The 22,518-nt window shown below is 47.0% G+C and overlaps 1 protein-coding gene across 3 annotated transcripts in view; it reads left to right on the plus strand.

The window, feature by feature from the left end:
• Positions 1-22,518, plus strand: part of LOC147122540 (netrin receptor UNC5C-like) — a 690,555-nt gene that overhangs the window by 589,169 nt on the left and 78,868 nt on the right. For all 3 annotated transcript variants that reach the window (XM_086006449.1, XM_086006469.1, XM_086006460.1), the window contains exon 5: positions 3,323-3,426. In XM_086006449.1, coding sequence (XP_085862575.1) covers positions 3,323-3,426 — 104 coding nt within the window. The remainder of the gene's footprint in view (positions 1-3,322; positions 3,427-22,518) is intronic.

The following is a 22,518-nucleotide window of genomic DNA, read 5'->3' on the forward strand; positions in this document are numbered from 1 at the left end:
CGGAGGCGAGAGCATTACCAACTGAGCCACGACTGACATCAAGTGAACCTACACCTGAGACTTAAATTGGAATTTATCTTCCTGATAGTAATGCCGCTTTCTTCTGTGGCTCTGGTTTCCGTCTAGTTTCACCCTAACGAATGTCCTTTTCCCCCTTAGTCGTGCCTTAGATCTACCTTCAAGGTATCCAAAGGCTGTCCCTCAATAGGTCATACAGACATTGTACAGGATACCACCGAAAACTATCTGAAAAGCCTCAATCATATTGTCCGACTGAAAGGCCATCACCGACTCCTTTACCAGTTTAACCCGTGCCTCTGAGTCAGAAGGTTCTGGGTTCATAGTCCCACTCTAGAGACTTGAGCACATGAAGCTAGGCTGACACTCCAGTGCAGTGCTGAGGGAGTGCTGCACTGTCAGAGGTGCCGTCTTTCGGATGAGACGTTAAACCGAGGCCCCATCTGCCTTCTCGGGTGGACGTAAAAGATCCCATGACACTATTAAGAAGTAGAGCTGGGGAATTATCCCCGGTGTCCTGGCCAATATTTATCCCTCAATCAACATCACTAAAAAACAGATTATCTGGTCATTATCACATTGCTGTTTGTGGGAGCTTGCTGTGCGCAAATTGGCTGCTGCACTTCCTACATTACAACAGTGACTACACTTCAAAAGTACTTCATTGGCTGTAAAGCGCTTTGGGACGTCCAGTGGTCGTGAAAGGCGCTATAGAAATGCAAGCCCTTTTTTTTTTTAAAGGGCAGCGGTCTGCGAGGGTGGAAGGAAGTTTCATTACTGTTTTGACTTATTCTTGGAGAGAAATTTGATAGTGCGCAGCTGATTAATAAGGCTCTCATATTCGCATGACAAAAATGAAATCAGTTAATGCACAAACCCTGCATGAATGATCTGTACGATTTTTTTCAGTTCTTTTAAAACAATGCAGCGAGACCTCTTTTAAAACCAGGATCCTAAGCTGTCCCATTGTGCATGTGCTGCGGCAATCCAATTTTTTTTTTTTAAATTATGCTTTATAAAGCTGCTTGAATTAGATCTTGCGGCTACGAAATTTGCGATGGGAGGTGAGAAGATCCATTTCATCACAATAATGGCTTTATGCTGTCTGACATGAATCAGTCATTCATGAAAGAAAGACTTATGAAATGATACTGAGCGGCCTGCGGGTGGCGGTGTCCAGGGAGAGTATAAATACTCGGGCACGGGCCCAGCTTGCGCAGGACATTCTTAACAGGAACTAGTGAAGGACACAACTAGACCTCCATGTTGTAAAACAGTTGATTAAAGCTTTGTTTAACGCTTAGACCAAGTGCCTAGTAGTTTTTTTACGTCACTGTCATCTAGATCTTTGTGCTGCTTATTTTAAAACATGTTAAGGAGAGGCCAGGGCTCTTTTTTTTAGAAAAGAGAAGGCTGAGGGGTGACCTGATAGAGGTCTTTAAAATTATGAAGGGGTTCACTAGGACAGACGTGGAGAAGATGTTTCCACTTGTGGGGGGAGTCAAAAACTAAGGGTCTCAAATATAAGATAGTCACTAATAAATCCAATGGGGAACTCAGAAGAAACCTCTTTACCCAGAGAGTGGTGAGAATGTGGAACTCGCTACCACAGTGGGTGGTTGAGGCGAATCACAGAGATGCATTTAAGGGGAAGCTGGATAAGCTGATGAGGGAGAAAGGAATAGAAGGATATGCTGCTAGGGTGAGATAGAGAGGGGGTGGGAGGAGGCTCGTGTGGAGCACGGATCAGTTGGGCCAAATGGCCTGTTTCTGTGCAGTACATTCTATGTAATTCGGTCATGAAGACTATTTCCCCTTTCCAAAGCGCTTCACAGCCAATGATGTACTTTTGATGTGTAGTCACTGTTGTAATGTGGGAAACACAGCAGCTAATATGCGCACAGCAAGATCCCACAAACAGCAATGTGATAATGACCGGATCATCTGTTTTAGTGATGTTGGTTGAGGAATAAACATTGGCCCCAGGACAGCGGGAAAACTCCCCCCTGCTCTTCTTCGAAATAGTGCCGTGGGATCTTTTACATCCACCTGAATGGACAGACGGGGCCTCGCTTTAACGCTTAGTACTGCACTGAAATGCCAGCCTGGGTTATGTGCTCATGTCTCCGGAGTGGGGCTTGAACCCACAGCCTTTTGCCTCAGAGCTTAAATCGACCCATTGTGATGTTGGTCCCGTTATCAGGTTGATTATATTTGTTTATAATGAGCTGTATACTTCCCAGTAGCGTCTCTGTTATTTTGTTTTATTTATTTATTCACGGGATGTGGGCGCCGCTGGCAAGGCCCAGCATTTATTGCCCATCCCTAACTGCCCTTGAGAAGGTGGTGGTGAGCCGCCGCCTTGAACCGCTGCAGTCCGTGTGGTGACATTTGTAGCGGTTTGATGCAGCTGAGCGGCTCGCTAAGACACTGTGGCTGTCGTGGGGCTGGAGTCACATATGGGCCCAGACCGGGTAAGGACGGCAGGTTTCCTCCCCTAAAGGACATCAGTGAACCAGTTGGGTTTTTACGACAATCCAGTAGTTTCATGGTCACCATTAGCTTTTTATTCCAGATTTATTTCATTAACCAAATTCAAATTCCCCTGCTGCCGTGGTGGTATTTGGACTCCCGTCTCCGGATTATTAGTCCAGGCCTCTTATAGAGTCATAACGGCACAGAAGGAGGCCATTCGGCCCATCGAGTCCATGCCGGCTCTCTGTAGAGCAATCCAGTCAGTCCCATTCCCCCGCTCTATCCCCGTAGCCCTGCAAGTTTATTTCCCTCAAGTGCCTATCCAGTCTCCCCTTGAAAACATTGAGTGTCTCCGCTTCCACCACTTCCGTCGGCAGCGAGTTCCAGGTCCTCACCACTCGCTGCGTAAAAAAGTTTTTCCTCACATCCCCCCTGTATCTCTTGCCCAAAACCTTAAATCTGTGTCCCCTAGTCCTTGTACCATCAACTAGTGGGAACGGCCTTTCCCCGTCTAGCCTATCCAAACCAATCATAATCTTGTACACCTCTATCAAATCACCCCTCAACCTCCTTTGCTCTAATGAAAACAAATCCAGCTTCTCCAACCTGTCCTTGTAGCTAAGATCCCCCCATCCCCGGAACCAATCTTGACTGCGAGTCCAGTAACATTACCACTACGTTACCGTGCCCCTATTCGGCAGAGTCACTAACTGAGACATCGTAGCTGCTGAGGGTTTAGTCTCCAAGCCACGCCACTGCACCTCCTTGCACCTGTATGCAATTACTTCTGCGAGCCAGAGGTTAATGATACATCTCATCTGTTGTTCAGATCTGCGGAAGACCTTTGAACAGGAACCATTAGGAAAAGAGGTATCGATGGAGCAAGAGGTCCTACTTCAGTGCCGGCCCCCTGAAGGTATCCCATTGGCTGAGGTGAGTGTCCGTAAGAACTTCCTCCGACTACAATTGGTACGCTCAGCCACCCTGACAGGATTTGCTCCGAGGTTAGCGTGAAGCCATAATTTTAAACAAATAGAACATAATATGATTAATGAGTTGTAATAAAGTAGTTACTATGCGCTTCTGGCTGAAGAGATTGATTGGGAAAGATTAATGGATTTGAATCTAGTTAAAACATGCTACTGTACTAGGCTGTGCTGAAGCCACATTTTCTTCACTTAACAAAGCCGGTTGAAAGTATTTGCTGTGCATTATCTTCTGTGCTGGTAACAGATGGCTTTGATACACAGGTAATCCGTTTTAAAGCCATTTTTGAAGGGTGTTCTGCACTGTTTGATTGCAGCGACCTCACGGGCCCTGTATGGAACGTCGGGTTGCCAACTCCGTTGGGCCTATTCCAGGAGGTTTCGTCACATGACCACCCGCCTCCATCCGCCCCGCCCCCACATTCCCGCCATTGGTCGCCCAACACGTCTTGGGAAGTGGATAAAACTTTCCGTTACCCAATTGGATGATTCCAGGCCTGCAGTCAAACAACCTTTCTTCCCCCCAACTCCAATATTTTTTTAAGTTAAATGCCCCCCCACCCATGAATTTTCTCCCGGGTGTTGCCCGCAGCAGTTCTCCTGGAGATTAATCCTCAATACCTGGCGATGCCAGGTCAGTCCTGGAGGGTTGGAAATCCTAATGGAACGCAGGCCAATGCATGTCAATTGTGGTTCTGTCTCAGGGATTATAACATTCAGATCCCATTGAATCTAATCATGGTTAGTGCGCAGGACGGGAAGAATCATCACCAGCCTTCTTTAGATTCAAGTGGTGCCCTCAGGGTTTCAGCATGGACCCACCACACCTCCCCTCAGCATTCAGGCACATGTCCATCACCAGCCCCCAGAGATTCAGACCCATCACAAACCTTTAGGAATTTAGATGCAATGCCATCGCAACCCCCTCCCCCCCCCCCACACTCATTGCCTGAGATATGTACCCATCACTAGCCCCCTTTGGGACCCAATGCCTATCCATTTTCCCCTAATTACCAAGAATTGGGTGCATAGCCCTCCATTAGACCATTGTCGTTAAGAATGGCAAGCGTGTGCAGACATTATACAAGAATGCAGTGGAGTTCACTAACTGGCATAAAGCTCTAAAAATACCACCTTTGTAAATCCCCAGTGAACCTGTCCGGTGCCAATGTCTGAATATTTGATGCTTTGAACATAACATTGTAATAATTATGAATATAAAAAAGACTAAAGGACGGCTGTCAGTTTAAGATACTTTTTAAAATGTAACTCTCGGGATCTGTGCGTCGCTGGCAAGGCCAGCATTTATTGACCATCCTCAGTTGCCCTTGAGAAGGTGGTGGTGAGCTGTCTTCTTGAACCGCTGCAGTCCGTGTGGTGAAGGTGCTCCCACCGTGCTGTTAGGGAGGGAGTGCCAGGATTTTGACCCAGCGACGATGAAGGATCGGCCGATATATTTCCAAGTCAGGATGGTGTGTGACTGGGAGGGGGAACTTGGAGGCAGTGGTGTTCCCAGGCACCTGCTGCCCTCGTCCTTCTGGGAGGTGGAGGTCGCTGGATTGGGAGGTGGAATAATCTTAGCTTGACAACGGGTACTGGAATAAACTGGAGTTGCAGGAACAGGCTGAACCGCAGTATGAGGTTTTAATTAGCAATTGGCGCACTCTCCTACCTGTTGATGACTTTTATATATGTCTCCACAATGCTTATTAGCATCTGTAATTCCTGGTGGCTTGGTGGACCCTCCTAGAGTAATGACCACGAGGGGATATTACACGCCATTGTGACATAGGCAAGTGTATGATACGGATACTCACCTGGGATAAGTATTACAAGAGAGAGTTTTTAGCATTGAGATGATTGTTTGCTTGTGTTGTCGTGGTACAGGCATGGATTTCTTTTTAAACTTACGCGAAAGCTCAGATCTTTTTAATTATTAAACGTTATCTGCACCTTAACCTCAGACATGTTTTCCCTTTTCCTATGCAGATCTGCATATTACTAAAATATTGAAGACCATTATCTTTTCCTCATTGAATAAATAAACGGTGTTTGTTCATCACCCAGGTGTTCGCATCTAAGCGACACAGAGCGATCTGAAGTTTGAATTATTAATAACTTCTAATGCCACTTTTCCTTCATATTCAAATTGGAAACACTCAATGTACAGGGGGTTTCCAGTTGGAGTGCAGCTGGGAATGTTTACGTTTAACCTTTGAAGATAATCAGGGGATTTACTATCCAGTGCTGGCTGTCACTGTCTCACACAATACATCAGTCCCATGCACTCCTCCGCCAGCCTGGGTTTTATGAGGAGCAATCTGTTGCATTCTGTCGCTCAGTTCGACCCAAAGCTGCACAGACGCTGTCGTTGAAGTTTGCAAGGGGCAGAAGGAAGCCATTCGGCCCATCGTGTCTGCGTTGGCGCTTTGCGAGGGCAATCCAAAAATGAATGCCGCTGACACATTGTTGTGGAGTATTTTAAACCAACACTCGACACAAAGTTTTCAGATCGATAGTCAAGTTGTCTTTATTACACCGGTGGGGAGACAGTCTGCTCTGTCTTAGCCAGACTTCTCCAAATTGTTACAGCAAACACTACATTTTTATACATTACAACACACATGTCCAGCTCATTCAAAATTAATTCCTGCCACCTGATTGGACCTTGGCCCGTATGCATCTTCACTGATTGGTTGCCTATGCTGCGTTACATTAAAGTACTGCCTTTATTATCGGAAAAGTATATGTCCGTTATCCCACAAGCTGTTGTTGCACCTATGACCACTGTTTATGCCAAATGGGGTATCATCAACATTGTACTTCTGACTCATTGCCCTCCTTTCCTGCCTCTCTAGGCCTCTTTACTTCCAACTCATTGTTTTACTTTCCTGCCAGAACAGAACTTACATCCTCTAGGCCTCTTATGGCTCCAAGTCCGGCTAGGTTATCTCAACTGCCAGTTCAGCAACTTACAAAAAGCTTACTACTGCAAAGGTCTATTAGATTATTGTCTTTATTACACCATTCAGTGAAACTGCCAGCGATGTCCGTTTAACTCTTTCCCCACTGCACACATTCAGGGCTCGCGTTCACAGTCCCGCACGCGCTGATTTGCCATGAGCTGGCACCAAACGCAAGCCAGGCACTCAACGTACGTCAAGAGAAGGAGCACCATCCACCAGCTTGTCGCGCAGCGCTCTGCGTAAGCGGTTTCGAAGCTGCATCATCAAAGGTTTGCGAATAGATCACCCGCACGCCTTCTTGGCTAAGAGTTGCCTGCACCTTCCTCTGGTTCAGATGTTTAATCCCATTTTCCCTTTAAAGATGCAATAGTCTGTGTCTCCAGCACTTAATTTTAACTTTGTGCGATCGTGTAAAACAGGCGATATCGGTTCAGCCGCCTGTTCTCCATCTCTCCCGATTTTACACAGGATTACATCGAATATACCGCACAGAAACAGGCCATTCAGCCCATCCAGACCATGCTGGCATTCATGCCCCACTCGAGCCTGCTCCCATCTCAAGAAGCTGGATTTGTTTTCATTAGAGCAAAGGAGGTTGAGAGGTGATTTGATAGAGGTGTACAAGATTATGACGGATTTGGATAGGCTAGGCGGGGAAAGGCTGTTCCCACTATTTGATGATACACGGACTAGGGGACACAGATTTAAGGTCTTGGGCAAGAGATACAGGGGAGATGTGAGAAAAAACCTTTTCACGCAGCGAGTGGTGAGGACCTGGAACTCGCTGCCGACGGAAGTGGTGGAAGCGGAGACACTCGATGTTTTCAAGGGGAGACTGGATAGGCACTTGAGGGAGTTAAACCTGCAGGGCTACGGGGATAGAGCGGGGGAATGGGACTGACTGGACTGCTCTACAGAGAGCCGCACGGACTCAATGGGCCGAATGGCCTCCTTCTGTGCCGTTATGACTGTGACTCTATCAACTTAACCCTCTATTTCTTTCTCCCTCATGTGCTTATCAAGTTTCCCCTTGACTGCATCGATACTATTCGCTTCAACTACTCCCTGTGGTAGCGAGTTCCACATTCTCTCCACTCTCTGGGTAAAGAAGTTTCTCCTGAATTTCGGATGAGACGTTAAACCGAGGCCCCGTCTGCTCTCTCAGGTGAACGTAAAAGATCCCACGGCACTATTTGGAAGAGGAGCAGGGGAGTTATCCTCCGTGTCCTGGCCAATATTTATCCCTCAACCAACATAACAAAAACAGATTATCTGGACATTATCTCATTGCTGTTTGTGGGAGCTTGCTGTGCGCAAATTGGCTGCCGCGTTTCCTACATTACAACAGTGACCACACTTCAAAAAGTACTTCATTGGCTATAAAGCGAATTGAGACATCCGGTGGACGTGAAAGACGCTATAGAAATGCAAGTCGTCGTCTTCTTCTGAATTCCCTCGTTCCCACATCCCTGGCTCGCAGTGGGAGCCGGTGTTTCATTGGTGAATAGCAGTCAAGGACTCCGCCTAGTGGCCAGGGTGAGGATTGCCAAAGGAAACGTTTTAAATCTTGCCTTTTTACAAATGGGGCCGCTGGGTACATCTGGGCCCTTTCTGGTCGTGGATCTGACAACCCGCCCCGCCCCATCACTTGTGCCGTGAAGTACCCAACACCCCCTGCCCCGCCTGTGGATTTTGAAAGCCGAGCAATATTTATTTTGACCTTTCGGCATAGAAAAAGGTGCAAAGCGCTTCGCAGGGGATGTGCAGTATAAACAGATGTCAAGCCCAAGAAGGAGAGATGTCAGAGACTTTGTGAAGGAGATGGGCCTTAAGGAGGGGAATAAGGTGCAGAGACGGAGCTTTTTAGGGAGGAAAATTTCGAGTGGGACCTGCCGCCAAAGGTGGGACGCTGAGAAGGGGGATGCGCAGGAGGGTGGAGTCAGAGGAACAGAGAGTCGGAGGGTGTTTGTAGGGCTGGAGGAGGTTACGGAGATAAAGGAAGGGGTGAGGCCGTGGAGGGATTTGAAGAAGAGGCTGAAACTTTTAAATTTGAGGCGTTGGGAGACTGAGAGCCAATGTTAGTCAACAAGGACAGAGGGTGATGAGTGAGTGGGACTTGGTGTTAAAATAAGGCACAGAGAGTAGAATTCTAATTGAGCTGGAGTTCATGAATGGAGGAAAGACAGATTGGAGTAGTTGAGTCTAGAGGTGACGAGAGGAGTGAAGCAAGGCTTCAGCGGTGGATGGGCCAAGCTAGGGGCATGGGGAGACAATGTTACGGAAGGGGCAGCAATGGAATTACGGAGACATGGCTCCAGGGTGATCAAGGCTGGGAATTCAACATCCAGGGGTATTCAATATTCAGGAAGGACAGGCAAAAAGGAAAAGGAGGTAGGGTCGCATTGCTGGTTAAAGAGGAGATTAACACAATAGTAAGGAAGGATATTAGCTCTGATGATGTGGAATCTGTATGGGTAGAGCTGAGAAATACCAAGGGGCAGAAAACATTAGTGGGAGTTGTATACAGCCCCCCAAACAGTAATGCTGAGGTTGGGGATGGCATTAAATGGGAAATTAGAGATGCATGCAATAAGGGCACAGCAATCATAATGGGTGACTTTAATCTACCTATAGATTGGGCTAACCAAATTAGTAACAATACTGTGGAGGAGGAATTCCTAGAGTGTATACGGGATGGTTTCCTGGACCAATATGTCGAGGAACCAACTAGAGATTAGGCCATCTTATTGATGAGGCCACTGGGTATTATGTAATGAGAAAGGATTAATTAGCAATGTTGTTGTGCGAGGCCCCTTGGGGAAGAGCGTGCATAATATGATAGAATTCTTCATTAAGATGGAGAGTGAAGTAGTTGACTGAGAGACTAGGGTCCTGAATTTAAATAAAGGAAACTACGATGGTATGAGGCGCGAGTTGGCTAGGATGGATTGGGGAACGTTACTTAATAGGTTGACGGTGGATAGGCAATGGCAAACATTTAACGATCACATGGATGAACTACAGAATTTGTTCATCCCTGTTTGGCATAAAAATAAAAAAAAAAAGGTGACTCAACCGTGGCTAACAAGGGAAATTAGGGATAGCATAAGATCCAAAGAGAGGACATATAAATTGGCCAGAAAAAGCAGCAAACCTGAGGATTGGGAACAGTTTAGGATTCAGCAAAGGAGGACAAAGGGATAAATTAAGAGGGGGGAAATAGAATATGAGAGTAAGCTTGCATGGAACATAAAAACTGACTGTAAAAGCTTCTATAGATATGTAAAGAGAAAAGGATTGGTGAAGTCAAGCATAGGTCCCTTGGAGTCAGAATCAGGGGAATTTATAATGGGGAACAAAGAAATGGCTGACCAATTAAATACATACATTGGTTCTGTCTTCACAAAGGAGGACACAATTAACCTTCCAGAGATGTCGGGGAACATAGGGTCTAATGAGAGGGAGGAATTGAATTAAATCAGTATTTGTAGGGAAATGGTGTTAGGGAAATTGACGGCATTGAAGGTCAATAAATCCCCAGGGCCTGATGATCTACATCCTAGGATACTTAAGGAAGTGGCCCTAGAAATAGTAGATGCGTTGCTGGTCATCTTCCAAAATTATATAGACTCTGGAATAGTTCCCATGGATTGGAGGGTAGCTAATGTAACCCCACTACTTAAAAAAGGTGGTAGAGAGAAAACAGGGAATTATAGACCAGTAAGCCTGGCATCGGTAGTAGGGAAAATGCTAGAGTCCATTATAAAAGATGTAATAGCAGAGCACTTGCAAATCAGTGACAGGATCAGACAAAGTCAACATGGATTTACAAAAGGTAAATCATGCTTGACTAATCTACTGGAATTTTTGAAGATGTAACTGGTAGAATAGATAAAGGAGAACCAGTGGATGTGGTGTATTTGGACTTTCAGAAGGCTTTCGATAAGGTCCCGCATCAGAGATTGGCGTGCAAAGTTAAAGCACATGGGATTGGGGGTAAGGTACTGACTTGGATAGAGAACTGGTTGGCAGACAGGAAACAAAGAGTTGGAATAAACGGGTCTTTTTCTGAGTAGCAGGCAGTGACTAGTGGGGTACCGCAGGGATCGGTGCTAGGACCCCAGCTATTCACAATATATATTAATGATCTAGACAAGGGAACTAGATGTAATATCTCCAAGTTTGCAGACGACACAAAGCTGGGTGGGCATGTGTGCTGTGAGGAGGATGCAGAGAAACTCTAGTATGATTTGGACAGGTTGGGTGACTGGGCAGATGCATGGCAGATGCAGTATAATGTGGATAAATGCGAGGTTAACCACTTTGGTCGCAAAGACAGGAAGACAGATTATTATCTGAATGGCAATAGATTGGGAAAAGGGGAAGTGCAACGAGAACTGGGTGTCCTTGTGCACCAGTCACTGAAGGTAAGCATGCAGGTGCAGCAGGCGGTTAAGAAGGCAATTGGTATGTTGGCCTTCATAGCGAGAGGATTCAAGTACAGGAGCAAGGATGTCTTGCTGCAGATGTACAGGGCCTTGGTGAGACCACACCTTGAGTATTGTGTGCAGTTTTGGTCACCTTATCTGAGGAAGGATGTTCTTGCCATGGAGGGAGTGCAGCGAAGATTCACCAGACTGATACCTGGGATGGCAGGAATGACGTATGAAGAGAGATTTGGTCGATTAGGCTTATATTCGCTAGAGTTTAGAAGAATGAGAGGGGATCTCATTGAAACTTATAAAATTCTAACAGGACTAGACAGACTAGATGCAGGAAGGATGTTTCCGATGGCAGGGGAGTCCAGAACCAGGGGTCACAGTCTGTTGAGGCCAACTTATTAAATATATTCAAGAAGGAGTTAGGTATATTTCTTAAGGCTAAAGGGATCAAGTGATATGGGGAGAAAGCAGGGACAGGGTACTGAATTTGGATGATCAGCCATGATCTCATTAAATGGCAGAACAGGCTCGAGGGGCCAAATGGCCTACTCCTGCTCCTATCTTCTATGTTTCTATGGGCGGTCTTTGCGACAGAGAGGAGATGGGAATGGAACCTCAGGTGGAGGTCAAGCAGGACTCCAAACTTGCGAAGAGTCTGGGTAAGCTTGGGACAGGTGGATGGAGTTAGTGGCATAGCTGTGGAGTCTGTAGCAAGGGAGTGGAGTCAGTGGGATGGGAGTGGAGTTTGTGGGATTGGAGTGGAGTCTGTGGGATGGGAGTGGAGTCTGTGGGATGGGAGTGGAGTCTGTGGGATGGGAGTGGAGTCTGTGGGATGGGAGTGGAGTCTGTGGGATGGGAGTGGAGTCTGTGGGATGGGAGTGGAGTCTGTGGGATGGGAGTGGAATCTGTGGGATGGGAGTGGAGTCTGTGGGATGGGGGTGAAGTCAGTGACAACAACAACAACTTCTATTTATATAGCACCTTTAACGTAATAAAACATCCCAAGGACCATTGTCAAAAAAAAACAAATTTGACACTGAGCCACATAAGGAGATGTTAGGACAGATGACCCAAAGCTTGGTCACAGAGGTCGGTTTTAAGGAGCGTCTTAAAGGAGGAGAGAGAGGCGGAGAGGTTTAGGGAGGGAATTCCAGAGCTTAGGGCCCAGGCAGCTGAAGGCACGGCCGCCAATGGTGGAGCGATTAAAATCGGGGATGTTCAAAAGGCCAGAATAGGTGGAGCGCAGAGATCTAGGGGGATTATAGGGCTAGAGGAGATTACAGAGATAAGGAGGGGCGAAGGCAATCACCAAAACAGCAAGGAGAAAAAATATCTTAAAGCTTGAAGTGATTTCAGTTGGTTTGTACCTGCATGTACCAGTTATTCTATATAAACCTGACAAGACTGGAATTATTCCCATCTTAGAATAATACCCGTAAAAAGCCATTTTGATTTTTGTTTTTTCCGAAGCTTGATGCACAAATTGAATCGCGTTTACTGTCGAGTTTTGCGTAGGGTATGGCACAGGTTGGCTTGGGGGGCAGGGCGGTCGGGCAAATAGCATGTCTTCAATAACAAGGGACAGTAGGGTTAGTGTTTGGAGACGCCAGCCCTGGCACAGAGGCCCACTCGGCGGGAGTGCCCGATCGGAGAAGCGGGCACGGAGATCAGTGCGTTGGATCTGTGGCGCTCCTGATTTTCCACTCGAAAATGCGCCAATCAAGCTCACCGATTCCCCGATCCGTGCTTCAGTTGGGTGGAGCTCTGAGCTGGGAGCGGCGCTTCCGAAAAACTTAACGGAATGTTTTCTCCAAGGTAACAGTTTCCTAATGTGCTTCTGCGTGAGCAATGCCAGCGTACACTCCTCTTCTGCAACTCATCTGTGCTTGTAACATCTACTTCGCAATTTTGGCGTAATGGAGAAGATCAGAGACCTGAGCCATGCAGAAAAACACAATAGATCTCCATTATAAGAAAAGACAGACTTGCATTTATACAGCGCCTTTCACGACCACCGGACGTCTCAAAGCGCTGTACAGCCAATGAAGTACTTTTGAAGTGGAGTCACTGTTGTAATGTAGGGAAACGCGGCAGCCAATTTGCGCACAGCAAGCTCCCACAAACAGCAATGTGATAATGACCAGATAATCTGTTTTTTTGTTATGTTGGTTGAGGGATAAATATTGGCCCCAGGACACCGGGGAGAACTCCCCCTGCTCTCCTTCGAAATAGTGCCATGGGATCTTTTACGTCCACCTGAGAGAGCAGGCGGGGCCTCGGTTTAGCGTCTCATCCGAAAGACGGCTCCTCCGACATATTATGGACCATAATCATTAGATGCGATAGCATGGAATCCCACATCTTAATCAATATAACCACCTTAATGTGACAGTTACCAGCTGGATTTGCGCCAGACTCCAAATCGAAGGCCAGATTGCACGGGAAAAACGAGAACTTAAAAAAAACTAGGCTCTGCTTATAAATTCACAAGATTTGAAAGCTGGGGTAAGTTATGTACTGCCTCTACACATACAGAGAGGAACTATTTCCTCTGGTGGGGGGAGTCCAGAACAAGGGGGCACAACCTTAAAATTAGAGCCAGGCCGTTCAGGGGTGATGTCAGGAAGCACTTCTTCACACAAAGGGCAGTGGAAATCTGGAACTCTCTCCCCCAGAAAGCTGTTGATACTGAGGACCAATTGAAAAGTTCAAAACTGAGATTGATAGATTTTTGTTAGGCAAGAGTATTAAAGGTTACGGAACCAAGGCGGGTGGATGGAGTTGAGGTACAGAGCAGCCACGATCTCATTGAATGGCAGAACAGGTTCAAGGGGCTGAATGGTCTCCTCCTGTTCCGATACTCCTATAACTGTTCAGAAATGGTTCAGGGTAATCCCGATCAAAAAATCAGTGATCATTTGTGAGCTGAATTATCCCAACAGGCTGACACTCCAGTGCAGTGCTGAGGGAGTGCTGCACTGTCGGAGTTACCGTCTTTCGGATGAGACGCCAAACCGAGGCCCCCGTCTGCTCTCTCAGGCGGACGTAAAAGATCCCGCGGCACTAATTCGAAGAAGAGCAGGGGGAGTTATCCCCGGTGTCCTGAGGCCAATACTTAATCCCTCAACCAACATCACTAAAAAGCACAGATTATCCTGTCATTTATTTCATCGCTGTTTTTGGGAGCTTGCTATGTGCCAATTGTCTGCCGCGTTTCCCCACATTACAAGTGACGACACTTCAAAAAAAATGTACAGGAAACTCTTTTTTACCCGGCACCGACGGGACCGGCGTGGTGCCGGTTGATCAAAAAATCCGGATTACAGAGAGGTATACTTACCAAGGTACAAGAGCCCCGTACACGGCCACAGGTGCAGGAGCCCCGGTTACACGGCACTTGTGCAGGAGTCCCGGTTACACGGCCACAGATGCAGGAGTCCCGGTTACACGGCCACAGATGCAGGAGTCACTGTTGCACGGCCACAGGTGCAGGAACCCCGGTTACACGGCCACTAATATATAGTAAAACTTACCTGAACCTACTCCTGAATTTTGCCGGTTAAGAGAGATTTCGGAATATTTAGGTGCCGGTTAAAAGAGTTTCCTGTACTTCATTGGCTGTGAAGCGCTTTGGGACGTCCTGAAGTTGTGCAAGGCGCTATAGAAATGCGAATCTATCTTGCCTTCTTAAACTATTCAAGTGCTTCTGAATGGGGTTTGGCTCACTGCAACCCCCTACTGGATTCTGTGAACAAGTGCAGACATATTTACATTATAATTAAATACAAATGACTACAGGCTTAACAAACATGCAGTTTAAAATGGCAGTGTCCCCGGATACTACACCTAAACAACAGCTCATTTTCCCTTCATTTCCCTCCGGTGAGGGGACAGATGTGTTTTCTCTAATTATCTGCTGATCGGCATCAGGAGATGTATTAACGTAATTGGTGCATTTGTTCTAATTAACTGAAGGAAATTGCTGCACGCCTTCCTAACTTTAAGGGCGAAAGTGCAACTGTCAGCAAGAAGGAAGAAAAAGGAACTGACAGTCGACAAACGAACAAAAAAATATATATATATATTAATTCTTAATAGACCCCGGCTTTGAAGAGGGCCTTGAAAAAAAAGGGGAAAGAAAACAGGGAATGTAAAGATGTTTTTGGAGCATTTGATCAAACTGATAATTATTTAAATAGGCAAAGTTATTACAGGCCAATTATTGCGAGCTTTTCAACCTTAGAGAACAGGAAGAGACCATTTTGAGGGGGGGATAAAAAGGAATTCCGCTGGGGATTTGTCGGGCTGCAAGTGGGGGGAAGGAGGAGTGTGAGCGTCACGGGGCGCACAGTTGCTGTGAGGCTCGGGGTTAATCATTTCAAAGGCTAGCGAGGGTAAATAACACCAGCTGAATGGTGTTCGTTGCCGCGTTTAGCATTCTGAGCGGCGACTGTGAAAAAGGCACCGCCGCAATTTGATTAACGCCAACGAACAGCAGCCAATCCACTCAGGCCTGAAGTAATGATGCCATCGTTCTTCTGAAGCACTCAATGGGCTACTTAACGCCTTCCCCTCACGCACCGTGCCCCCTGCCTCCGCCGCCCCCCGCCTCCGCCACCCCCCACCGGCCCACTTCATCCCCTACAAATCACAGTACGCCCTAGAGTCCAGCTGCAACGAGTGCGAGCGCGCTTTAAAAAAAATGGCTCCCGACCGAAGCCAGCTTCAGCCAGGGCGCTATCTATGGAAGTGGCGGTGAGCGCGCCATCGTGGGTTGGCTTGGCACGGGCGCCTGGCTGGCGGGAGAGGCCAAGCGCCCAGCCTTGGAAAAACAAGGCGCACAAAGCGCAGTATAACCGCGAGGGGGCGGTGTCGCACATGGCAACGTGACGGCGGTAGGAGGTCCCAGGGAAAAGGACGTGCTATCAAGGCAAAAGCGCGAACGATACCGTAAAGTAGGGCCGCTTTAAAAGATATATCCAAAATGATTGTACTCATGGCAAGGATTTAGCAAATAAGAAAAAAAAGAAAGAACTTGCATTTCAGGAAGACGGAATTCCAAACCTAAACAAGCTGGGATTGTTCTCCTTAGAGCAGAGAAGGTTAAGGGGAGACCTAATAGTGGTTTACAAAATAATGAGGGGTTTTGATAGAGCAAGTTGAGAGAAACTGTTTCCTTTGGCAAGTGACCAGAGGCCATAGATTTAATAATAATTGAACGAGGGGGGAAACGAGGAGAAATGTTTTCACACGGAGGGTTGTTACCATCTGGAACGCACTACCTGAAAGGGTGGTGGAAGCAGATTCCAGAGGAACTTTCAAACGGCAATTGGACGTGTACTTCAAGAGGAGAAATCGGCAGGGTTATGGGGGAAAAAGCTGGGATGTGGAGCTAAATTGGAGAGCTCTTTCAAAGAGCCGGCACAGGCACGCCGGGCCGGGTGGCCTCCTACTGCGCTGCGAGATTCTATGATTCTAATAGTCACATGTAATGGAAATGCAGTACCCAGGTGGATAAACGCGCTTTAAACTCATAATGAACCATCTGCTGTCTCCACAGAGCAAGAAGAGCCCAATGGACCACCAGCTGCACTCAACCAACCTCACACCACTCAGCACCACGTGATAGTTCGAGCACCGGCACAGTTACGCAGTCTGTAGATGCAGACATTGATGAGAAAATACAGGGTGAAGATGCGGTGATGATTAATGAGGGACCAGTTGGTACAGGGTGGAGTTTCATTGTGCGGCTTTCCCTTGCGCCTCGTATGAGGATACAGATTTAACCAGCTTTTTTCAACCGCAAGGTGTTACAGCGTATTGACAGCCAATGAAGTGCCTTTTTTTGAAGTGTAGCCACTGTTGTACTGTAGGAAAATGCGGTGCTCAATTTGCGCACAGCAAGCTCCTGCAAGCAGCAATTAAATAAATGACCAGATCATCTATTGCACTTCGTCATAATCACCACTCCCATTTTTTCGGACAGCAGCTGTTGGTAATGATTCTGCTATTACCTCCTCTAGATCCATCTTTTTTTTCTTTACTTCTCCCATTGCCACCCCCCTTTTTGCCTCGCACCACCATCCCTATTGTCATTTACTCACTCCTGCCTTTCATCCTATCACAGACCTTCCCTTTTTGTTCTTTCCTTCCCTCCCCCACTTTTCCCTGCCTCTGCATTTGCTTAAAACCTGTTACATCTCTAACTTTTTTCCAGTTCTGACAAAGGGTCATCGACCTGAAACGTTAACTCTGTTTCTCTCCCCACAGATGCTGCCCGACCTGCTGAGTGTTTCCAGTTTATGCATCTGTCTTAGGTGTTGGTTGAGGGACACATATTGGCCAGGACTCTGGGGAGAACTCGGAGTCCATATTGACTCTTTGCACACACATCGGAGGATGGGTCTGGGTGGCATGGAGATGTCCAGCATCCAGACATACGCTGCTATCTCCCGTGCCAGTAATGTGCTAAAGCACCAGTTGTCACAACAGTGACAATTACAATGGAGCCCTCAATTATAAGAACATAAGAACATAAGAAATAGGAGCAGGAGTAGGCCAATCGGCCCCTCGAGCCTGCTCCACCATTCAATAAGATCATGGCTGATCTGATCCTAACCTCAAATCTTCTATCACTCTGCATCCACCCGAACCCATGTGATCTCCCGGGAGAGGCGAAAAACCAGATAAAGACCCAATGGCCAATTTGGGAGAAAAAAATCTGGGAAATTCCTCTCCGACCCATCTAGGCGATCGAAATTCTTCCAGGAGATCACTCTGTCCCTATATTTTCTACAGTACTTACCTTCTGTAAAGGCGATCTCCACCCCAGCCAGGAACAGGAATAAAACCATCTCCTGAAATCTAACAGAATTAGAACACAGTAGGAGCAGAACAAGGCTACACGGCCCCTGGGCCCGCTCCACTACCCACAGGGCCATGACCATTCCGAACCCAGACTCATGTCCAATTTCCTGCCCGCTCCCCGTAACCCTTTATTCCCTTTACTTCTAGGAAACTATCTATTTCTGTTTTAAATTTATTTAATGATGTAGCTTCCACAGCTTTCTGGGGCAGCAAATTCCACAAACCTACCACCCTCTGAGTGAAGAAGTTTCTCCTCATCTCAGTTTTGAATGAGCAGCCCCTTATTCTAAGATTATGCCCCCTAGTTCTAGTTTCACCCATCATTGGGAACATCCTCACCGCATCCACCCGATCAAGCCCCTTCACAATCTTATATGTTTCAATAAGATCGCCTCTCATTCTTCTGAACTCCAATGAGTAGAGTCCCAATCTACTCAACCTCTCCTCATATGACCACCCCCTCATCCCCGGGAATAACCGAGTGAACCTTCTTTGTACTGACTCGAGAGCAAGTATGTCTTTTCTTAAGTATGGACACCAAAACTGTATGCAGTATTCCAGGTGCGGCCTCACCAATACCTTGTACAACTGCAGCAATACCTCCCTGTTTTTATATTCCAACCCCCTAGCAATAAAAGCCAACATTCCATTGGCCTTCTTAATCACTTGCTGCACCTGCATACTAACTTTTTGAGTTTCGTGCACCAGGACCCCCAGATCCCTTTGTACTACAGTACTTTCCAGTTTCTTGCCATTAAGATAATAACTTGCTCTATGATTTTTCCTGCCAAAGTGCATAACCTCACACTTTCCAGTATTGTATTCCATCTGCCAAATCTCTGCCCACTTACTTAGCCTGTCTATGTCCCTTTGCAGGTTTTTTATGTCCTCCTCACTCACTACTTTCCCTCCCATCTTTGTATCATCTGCAAACTTTGATATGTTACACTCGGTCCCCTCCTCCAAATTGTTAATATAGATTGTAAAGAGTTGGGGACCCAGCACTGACCCCTGCGGAACACCACTAGTTACTGGTTGCCAATCTGAGAACGAACCATTTATCCCAACTCTCTGCTTTCTGTTAGAGAGCCAATCCTCCACCCATGCCAGAATATTACCCCCAATCCCGTGATTTTTTATCTTGAGCAATAATCTTTTGTGTGGCACCTTGTCAAATGCCTTTTGGAAGTCTAAATACACTACGTCCACTGGTTCCCCTTTATCCACCCTGTATGTTACTTCCTCAAAAAACTCAAGCAAATTTGTTAAACATGACTTCCCCTTCATGAAACCATGCTGAGTTTGCCCTATTAAATTATGTTTATCCAAATGTCCCGTTACTGTCTCCTTAATAATGGACTCTAACATTTTACCAACCACAGATGTTAGGCTAACAGGTCTATAGTTTCCAGCCTTCTGCCTACTACCCTTTTTAAATAAGGGTGTTACATTAGCAGTTTTCCAATCTGCCGGGACCTTTGCTGAGTCCAGTGAGTTTTGGAAAATTATACAGGCAATAGGCACATTACGAGCATCTCTTTGGGGTGTTGCTGCTTTGGAGTCATTGTGGTCACCGCAGTAACAGCCAGCTTCAGCAAGCTTGGAGGATTTAACCACGACAGAGGAATTGTGAAACATAGAAACATAGAAGATAGGAGCAGGAGTAGGCCATTCGGCCCCTCGAGCCTGTTCCGCCATTTAATGAGATCATGGCTGATCATCCAAATTCAGTACCCTGTCCCTGCTTTCTCCCCATATCCCTTGATAGAACCCTCTTAGGCGCCTCCTATTCTGTGCACGCGGAGTCTCATGAGCTAACTTTGCGAGTTGCACTGCGTGAATGTAGCACTGGTGCAGCTGTTTGGCGCACATATTGGCAGCAGTTCTGTGCCATCTCATAGCCCTGAACTCGTGATGGTGGCCACTGAGCCCACAGCGACCCTTAACATTCGAGGCACCTGGCACTTATACAGGTCCTTGGAGGTCAAGGCCTTGGAGAGGGTGCCGAGGGGATTTACTAGGATGGCACCAGGGACGAGGGACTTCAGTTATGTGGAGAGACTGGAGAAGCTGGGGTTTTTCTCCTGAGAGCAGAGAAGGTTAAGGGGAGATTTCGTAGAGGTGTTCAAAATCATGAGGGGTTTTGACAGAGTAAACTGTTTGCACTGGCACGAGGGTCGGTAAGCAGAGGACAGAGATTGAAGGTAACTGCAAAAGAACCAGAGGGGAAACGAGAATTTTCTTTATGCAGCGAGTTGTGATCTGGAATGCGCTGCCTGAAAGGGCGGTGGAAGCAGATTCAATAGTAACTTTCAAAAGGGAATTAGATAAATACTTGAAGGGAAAAAATAGCTATGGGGAAGAGTGGGACTAATTGGATCGCTTTTTCCAAGAGCTGGCACAGGCAGGATGGGCCGAATGGCCTCCTTCTGAGCTGTATAGTTCTATGAGGTCCATTGGGAAAAGGCACTGAGACAACTAACGGGCCTTACATAACTCCTGTAACTTCACAGCCACTGGCTGCTCCCTCGGGTAGAGGAGCATGTAGTAGGAAACTCTTTTTTATCCGGCAACGACGGGACCGGCGTGGTGCCGGTTTATCAAAAAGTCCGGATTACAGAGAGGTATAGTAAAAGGTACGAGAGCCCCGTACATGGCCACAGATCCAGGCATCCCTGTTGCATAGCAACAGGTGCAGGAACCCCAGCCACGGATCCAGGCGTCCCTGTTGCATAGCAACAGGTGCAGGAACCCCGGCCACAGATCCAGGCGTCCCTGTTGCATAGCAACAGGTGCAGGAACCCCGGTTACACAGCCACAGATCCAGGAACGGCCACTAATATGAAGTAAAACTTACCTGAACCTACTCCTGAATTTTGCTGGTTAACAGAGATTTCCGGTTATTTAGGTGCTGGTAAATCGAGAGTTTCCTGTAGTAGGAAAGAAAGAATTTGCATGTGTACACAGCGCCTTTCATGTCCTCGAGATCTCGCAAGGTGCTTCACAGCCGATGAACTGCTTTCGAACTGCGGTCACTGTTGTGCTGCCACAAACACGGCGGCCAATTTGAGCACAGCGAGATCCCACAAAGGGTAAACGAGGCCAGCGAGCAGATAACTTGGGTGGTTTCTCAGCTTCACTGCCTGGTGGAGCGAGCGACTTGTTGTAGAACCCGCCCGGTTTTCATCCCCAACAACAGTTTGAAATTTGGGCTGAGTTCTGCAATGGGCGGGGGAGTTAGTTGCTGCACCAAGTTACCAGCCAAGGGGTGAGATGTCGAAAGGAACCCCATCTGTTTTTAATGATGTTGGTTGAGGGATGAATGTTGGCCCAGGGCTCCAGTCGAACTCCCTGCTCTTCTTCGAAATTGTGCTTTTACCAACAAATTGTATTTACACGGCACCTTTAAAGTAGTAAAACTTCCCAAGGTGCTTCACAGGAGCGATTATCAAACAAAATTTGACACCGAGCCACATAAAAAGATATTAGGACAGGTGACGGTAGGTTTTAAGGTGCATCGTAAAGGAGGAGAGAGAGGTGGCGAGGCGGAGAGATTAGGGAGGGAATTTCGGAGTTTAGAGCCTAGGCAGCTGAAGGCATGGCCACCGATGGTGGAGCGAAGGAAATCGGAGATGCCCTAGAGGCCAGAATTAGAGGAGCGCAGAGATCTCGGAGGGTTGTAGAGCTGGAGGAAGTTACAGAGATAGGGAGGGGCGAGGCCATGGAGGGATTTGAAAACAAGGTTTAACATTTTAAAATCGAGACGTTGCTGGACCGGGAGTCAACGTAGTTCAGCGAGTGCAGGGGGTGATGGTTACGCCCACCTTAACAGGCTGACAGGGCCTTGGGTTTAACGTCTCATCAGAAAGGCGGCTCCTCCGACAGTGCAGAGCTCCCTCGGTGCTGCACTGGGAGTGTCAGCCTACGCTAAGTGCTTAAGGCCTGCGGTACAGCTCGAGCCCAGGAACGTCCAGCTCGAAGAACGAGAGTGCTTCCAGTGAGCCAAGCTGGCACTTAGTGATGGGGCACAGCGACAGTCAGCCTGGAGAAGATCACAACAAAGGGCAAACGTGTGGAAATACATTAACACAAACACAAGGAACACTTAATAAAATGAATTCAGTTCTGATATGTATTGGACTCAGTCATTCTTTCATTGCGCAGGAAAATATAGTCATCTAAAGGTCGAAAGATACGCAGGAGAACAAGAATGGTTAAAAGCCAAAAAAAATACAAAATGCTGGAGAAACTCAGCATCTGTGAAGAGAGAAACAGAGTCAATGTTTCAGGTCGATGATCTTTCATCAGAACGGAAGTTCCGCTTGTCTCTTTTACCTTGTTCATCTTCATGCCTGACCTGCTGAGTTTCTCCAGCATTTTGTTTTTATTTCAGATTTCCAGCATCTGCCGTGTTTTCTTTTTGTATTAATGGTTAAAAGCAATTCGGTGATTGCAGATATGTCAAAAAATGAATAATAGTGCCCATTTGCACTGCCCGTTGGAATAGCTGGGCATTGACGCCGGGAATCTCCTTGGAGGGTGGGAGAGGGGGGAGTACTCCCAGTTGTAACTTCGGTGGAAGATCGGTAGAAACAGTACCTCTCCGGGGTAACTGCCAAAGCCTTGCCGGCCGATCGGAGGAAGCAACCTTGAGGAAAAGGGAAAGAAAGAACTTGCATTTATATACAGGAAACTCTCGTTTAAATGGCACCAAATATCCAGAATTCTCTATTAACCGGCAAAATTCATACTCCGAAAACAACA

The sequence above is a fragment of the Somniosus microcephalus genome, chromosome 2 (genome assembly GCF_052327205.1).
Source record: "Somniosus microcephalus isolate GS21.2 chromosome 2, FLI_Smic_1.0, whole genome shotgun sequence".
Classification (NCBI taxonomy): Eukaryota; Metazoa; Chordata; class Chondrichthyes; order Squaliformes; family Somniosidae; genus Somniosus; species Somniosus microcephalus.